At 37.1% G+C, this 6,748-nt stretch overlaps 1 protein-coding gene across 1 annotated transcript in view; it reads right to left on the reverse strand.

Annotated features, from left to right (window-relative positions):
- Positions 1 to 3,384, reverse strand: part of LOC107657413 (translation initiation factor eIF-2B subunit gamma-like) — a 33,635-nt gene extending 30,251 nt beyond the window's left edge. The window contains exons 1-2 of the mRNA XM_016445467.1: positions 3,111 to 3,384; positions 2,681 to 2,866 (exon numbers count right to left, since the gene is read on the reverse strand). Coding sequence (XP_016300953.1) covers positions 2,681 to 2,857 — 177 coding nt within the window. The 5' untranslated portion in view covers positions 2,858 to 2,866; positions 3,111 to 3,384. The remainder of the gene's footprint in view (positions 1 to 2,680; positions 2,867 to 3,110) is intronic.
- Between the last annotated feature and the right edge of the window lie 3,364 nt (positions 3,385 to 6,748).

Below are 6,748 nucleotides of genomic sequence, written 5' to 3' on the forward strand. Positions count from 1 at the left end.
TCAAAGAGACGTAATGAAACACGCTGTTGAAATCATTTTAACTTTGAGCGACACTTTAGAAGGCTCAGCTGACCAGCTATGCGTCGATGCTAAGACAGAGATTTCGCTTTCCTTGGACATGACAACCTATTTTCACAAATATATATGACTCTGCCTGGAGGACAGACGCAAGTAATCGCACGCGCTCAGTCGATCTCTCTCTCGTTCACTGTCTGTTTAGGCTTGTTACGTGCAAATCTACGAAGCCCGAGCCTCTGTACAAATCACCATGGTACATATTATGTTATCATTACTAACTTGTTTAATATTTAGTCCACATGCATGAAGTGCAAAACGAGAAGGGCATAACCTTACGAAAAAATAAAACGCGCAAAAATCGCGGTTGCTGCAGTTCTTGCATTCCTCTGCGGTTTGCTCGTCAATATCGCGGTATTGCGATATTGCGGTTATCGCGACAGCCCTATTCTAGACATTTTATTCAAAGAAACATTGGGGATAATTGTAAATAAACTAGCATTTTTTTATTTTATTTTATAATTTTATTTATTCAGTTAAAAAGTTAAAATGATATCACTCCCCAACTGCCCAAAATTTCTTCTTCTATATAGCATCAATGCTTCTTTGTCCAAAATGTTTCAAACTCCAAAAAGTGTTTTATTTCCAGAAATGACAGATTTTCAATGTGGTTTCAGACATTTTCATTCCCCACTGTACTTTTTAAACAGACGTGTCTTGCTCAAGGAAGCTGAAAGCTCATGGATCATAGCTTGTGGGATTTGAACCTATAACCTTTTGGTTACTAGCCCAGATCTTTAACCACTAATTAACACCATACCCAAGGAACAGAAAAATTCTGTTTCTGTGACTAGTTTCAAACTACCTTAAATCCAACAGTGAACCTAAAAGCCCACCAGGATGTTTCCTTACCGCCCAATTCCATCTACACAACAACTCTTACATGAGCCCATGAACGCCAGCTAGGCTTGAGGAAGGGTTCTGACATCATTTGTTTGTGGAGTTAGCCGTCTCTGGCCACTGGGCTTTCAACAGGTGAAATGAGGCACTCTGTGGAGTTGGACCCATCAGTGCAGGGCTGCACGGATCAAAGATCCCCCTGTGGCACACAGGATCTGCCCCTCACATCATTCCACTGACCCCAGGCCAGCTCACATGGGAGACAGGTGAGGCTGTGTACGTCTGCCAGGCTTTTACACGCTTCTGGGCAAACGCACATGCTTACATGGATATGGTGCTCATGCTGTTATTATGTTTCTTCCATTTAGTCACCATGCTATGGTTAACTCTGAGCACAATGATTTACAGTGACGAAAATTCATCACATCATTGTGTTGCTAACTCTTTTATGACCTTCCTTCATCACTGAGCACTCCTTACATGTCAAATCAGTTGCTACATCATTACTGGCTACAAACCAGTCCACAAATACTATTTAGGCAGTTCTATGAAACCGTGAAAAGCTGAAATTCATCATTAGATAATTATCTTCATCACATTCAAAATCATTCCATGGCATTTTTGTGTTAAAAAAGCTGAAATAAGGTATAAATTGTGATTACAACAAAGCACAAATTAGCCTTCCAGAACTTTAACACTCACTGTTCTGGGATGGTAGAATAATCTTTCAAAATCTCTGAACAGCCCTCACTATCTTCAATTGTGGGCAATGAAGAAAAAGGGCTGGCAATTTAATTTAAAAACAAAACAAAAAACTGTTATGTAATAAAACTTGTCTTTCTGTCAGTAGAAACGCAAAAACAGTTATGAAATCAGTGTTACAAGACTAGCAAAAACTAGACTGAACTGGACTTTTTTCCCTTTTGGAAGTTTTTTCCTTTTGCCAAAAAACTTCAACATCCACAATGCACTTTTGATTCTGGTGCCATCCCTCTGTCGAGCCGACTGTCCATAAGTGGGAAAACAAAAATATGGAAGTTTGATCTGACTCTATTGTTAAAGGGGTCATATGGTGTTGCTAAAAATAACATTATTTTGTGTATTTGGTGTAATGAAATGTGTTTATGCGGTTTAAGGTTCAAAAAGCACATTATTTTCCACATACTGTACATTATTGTTTCTCCTCTATGCCCTGCCTTTCTGAAACGCGTCGATTTTTACAAAGCTCATCGGTCTGAAAAGCAAGGTGTGCTGTGATTGGCCAGCTATATCCAGTGCGTTATGATTGGCCGAATACCTCAAGCGTGTGACGGAAATGATACGCCCCTACCATACTGTGATGATGCCCTGTCAGGCCGGAGCGATGATTCAAAAACATGAAAACCCATTATAAACGAGGCAGTCAGTTTATTTTCTATGGTTTATTATAAAACCGTGAAATAGACAGAACACTTCAGAAACTGAACTAGCAGTTATGTATGCCATTGAATTGCATTTTTCTTTAATTAAACCATTTATTGTCCTCTAAACAGGAAAAGCCCATTTCTACGCCCCGTTGGCACTCAGCAAACATGAAAAAAATGGCCAAAACACTGAGCAACGTTAGCAACAGCCATCAAACAAACTTCATTGATTCATAATAAACGAAAAACAGAAATAAAATAAGTCTACCCATATATCTCTATATCAAAATATACTAACACTAAACATCTGAAAACAAAAATACCAACTTTTCTCATGGGACAAAATGTCACATTTAATGAACTTTGTTTTCTGATATGACAGAATGTTTACCTTCAAAGCCCACTCTCTCCAGCAGGTTGAGGGGGTACCAGATGAGGGGTCTGTTGCCCACAGGTAGCAGAGGTTTGGGGGTGTTATAGGTGAGATCCATCATCCTGGAGCCTCCACCTGCTGCCATCAGCACCGCCTGCAGCTCCATCCCTAACACCTGCAGGACAAAACAAACAACACATTCAGTCTAACTACAACAGCTCTCACAACAAAACATTGTACTAGACTGACAGACAGAACCTTATGTTGAATATTCCTTGATTCAACATGCTTTTCAAAACAGGACCCTTATTTCATCATCTACACAACGTCCACCGAGACGCACTGCAAAACATAACCGCTTCTGACGCTATTATTAATTAACGTTTAAACAAGTTTAGAAACACAAACACTCGGCTTACCTGTATTGCTAGTCCAAATGTTTATGCTTGGTCAAGTATTGAGTCCGTGCACGTGAAAATCTGCAGCACTGTAGCAGACGGTCATGTGGATCAGTCTGTCACTAGATTCGCTATCTTCAAACACTTACTGCTAAAATTAAGATAATCTACTTACAAAGAATACGAATAACTAAAAATCCTCAGAATGTTTTATCTGTAGTAGTCTACAATAACTGACCAGATATTTCCAGATAATGACATAAGACCGCTACTTGTAAATGGGTCGTACGGAAATCATGAGCAGTAACTTTGGTTCCGAACAGAAAATCAGTTCCCCTATTTGAAGCAGAATGAGAAAGCGTCACTTCAATTTTTTATTTATTTATTTTAATTATTATGTATATAAATATACTATATATTACAAATGTGCAAATGTACAATTTGATTTATATAATAATGTTTTTTTTTTATATATATATACAGCAGTAAACAGCAGTAGGGTAGGTTTTTTTGTAGCTAAATGTAAAAGCAAAAAGGCGTCTAGAGGAAAATATTTTTGTAACGTATGATACTGATAGATAAATCAACCATCTTTTCCCGCTTTTTGTTTGAGTTTATGCGTTTGCTGTTTTTCATTCTTTCATTTTCGTATTTTGTTGTTTGCATAATTTGCAAACATAATTTTGTTGTTCATTATTAATTTACTTTTTCTTTTGTTTTAATGTGCATATCAGAGGAGTTTGAGAAGGGGTTGTAAAATGTTTTTTATTTTTAAAGTAATATGAATATGACATGCTAAGTAGTCTACTGAAACTTAAAAATATGGTTTATAACAATACAACACAACCTATAATTTTACACATAATAAAATATATATTTAATATAGTTTACATTACATTGACCAATTAATTTTCCAGTTTCATAGCATCCAACATCTCTTAAAAAATATAATACCCACAATAAATTGCTGTAATGTGGTATTACTCACCGCTGTCATCATGAAACAAATGACATAAACTGACAGAAAATACTGAATGTTTCTCAAAGTGTTTGAATGTCCAATATTAATATATTATGGTTTTAGATCAACAACAACTGTAGCTTATAACTATTTTGGCAGAATAGTTACTGTTACAATTTTGTAATAGATTTTTCCTTCCCACGTCAACAACTCTCCCTTTTTCTAGAGTTCACTTGGAACCTAAGTGTATTAAGAATACATCCAGTTTCACAGTCAAAATGTAAAGTTGTCTCTCAAGCCCAGTTCCCTCCACCCATATCCCCTCAGTCAACAGGCATGGCCCAAACCCCAATTCACAGACCTCCGATGTAACAGCAAATTGAACTCTGGGAATGTGGCTTAGCTTTGTTTTCTCTGGACAGGAGATGAGCTTCATTGGTTGCTGCCTGCAGAAGAAACATTGGAATAACAGAGCAGGCTGCCTCCATTAGAAAAAAAAGCAGAAAGAAAAGCTAAAGCAAAGGAAATATTGATGTTAAAGCTCTAACTGTTTGTGTGCTGAATTCACACCTTTGCTGTTTCCTAACACCAGCTGTTTGTGATTCACACTCTCCAAAAACTTTGGCCACCTTATCTTTTCTTCTTTAGTAAAGTGAAGCAACATTTTTAAAGGATAACCCGAGAAATCTCATACGGATTACATGACCCAAGTTTAACATCTGGTGTACTGCCTGAACGGACCGCTGCAATTTCTGTGGGGTCATGTTAAATGATCACAAACAGAGAGCAAAAACAAGCATTCTCATTTACATTTTTATGTCCAGCTAAGCAAGCAAATCTGCTTTTCGTTTGGTCTGCGTGGGGGAAATGATGCTAAATGTTGGTGATGTGCATCATTGAAAGTAAATTGGTTAAAACAGATGTGCACAATACAAATTAAGCCCATACATTCAATCATTCATCGAATACTGCTGAAACATGTTCACATGCGGTTCTATGGAATCAATAAAGCCTTAAATGGCTTATTATAAAACGGCAGCAATAATGTGAAGAAGAGGTAATAAAACAATGTTATACTTAACAAACATCTTTGTAGTAGTCATAAAAATGCAATATTGGTCAACCTCGAACTATTGAATACATGCAGATTAAAGCTAAAAAGCCTGAATCTTTTTCAGATTTGACCGTTACTTCTTACAAATTTCAAAGTGAAGTCCATTTTAACATCCATGCAATCTGGCAACCATCATCTCTGAAATCCAGCCATAAGAGTTTTAATGTTCTGTTCTAATACCTCTGATTCATCTTTATTTACAAGTTGTTCACTACACACAGATGGCAATATTTTTGTCATTACAGCAGCAGGCTCTTGTTCAAGAGAAGACGGTAATAAAAGTCAGTCCAGGCCACTGACACTTCTCTAGTGATTATCTGCTCTTTTACAGCACTAACCTGTGACCATGACAAACTCTGGAGGGATTAAGACTAAAGGCAGACATGATTGTGCTAATGATGGCATGGAGGGATGGGGCACAGAGAGGAAATGTGGCACAGGTGTTGCATTATGGAACAGAGTCCTTGATGAGTGATATTTGAGATGAACATGAACAAAAACTTTCATAAAACCTTTAAGATGCAATCTAATCTGAAACAAACTGAGTAACATGCATATGATTAAGACTATTTTAAAAAGTTAAAATAGTAACTTATGTATGTATATTACAATATTATAATTTATATTATATTATAATTACAAAACATATCATAGATAGATAGATAGATAGATAGATAGATAATATTTTAAATAATGAAAATAATATTTGAAAATAGCAATAAACCTTTCCAAAAATGTAAGAAATATGAAAAATATTCATATGAATAGTGTGTGTGTATATAAACAGTATATACAGTATATACAGTGTGTATGTATGTGTATATATACTGTATATAGTATATATATATATATATATATATATATATATATATATATATATATATATATAGCACACACACACACACACATGATTCCACTATTCTGTGGCTAAAATGCATCTAATAAAACTGGATGTCTTGTTAATTATATGATTTCAATATGCATTTAAGTGTAAAATTGTCAAATTTGTGACAAATCCTCTGAGCCTTATGTTATCAAGATAACTGATCCTGACAATTTGCCATCGGAGCAGTCAACATAAAGACTTTCCAGCACAGGATAATGAGTCCAGATACGTAGATCCAAAGCAGAGTCATAAGGCTACCACAGACTTGAAGCTCTGCCTCGATTTCCTATTCCTGGCCATCGCAGCTCTTGTAAATCATTCTCAATTCCCTTAAACAAGCCAGTTGGATTAGGTTGGTTTAGATCATAAACATTTGCAGGGCCAGACCACCCAGGGAGTGAGACTCAGGCCTGACCGCTGCCTCGCTGCGAGCCACGGCCAGGCAGAAAGCACAACACGCTCAGTGTGGTTTGTGTTTGCGGCACTTCCTGGACAGAGAGAGAGAGAGTGACAGAGAAAGAGAGAGAGAGAGAGAGAGAGAGAGAGAGAGAGAGAGAGAGAGAGAGAGAGAGAGAGAGAGAGAGAGAGAGAGAGAGAGAGAGAGAGAGAGAGAGAGAGAGAGAGAGAGAGAGAGAGAGAGAGAGAGAGAGAGAGAGAGAGAGAGAGTGAGAGAGTGAAAGAGAGGGCCCCATCTGCCA

Source organism: Sinocyclocheilus anshuiensis, unplaced genomic scaffold (genome assembly GCF_001515605.1).
Source record: "Sinocyclocheilus anshuiensis isolate Anshui unplaced genomic scaffold, SAMN03320099.WGS_v1.1 scaffold155, whole genome shotgun sequence".
Lineage (NCBI taxonomy): Eukaryota > Metazoa > Chordata > Actinopteri > Cypriniformes > Cyprinidae > Sinocyclocheilus > Sinocyclocheilus anshuiensis.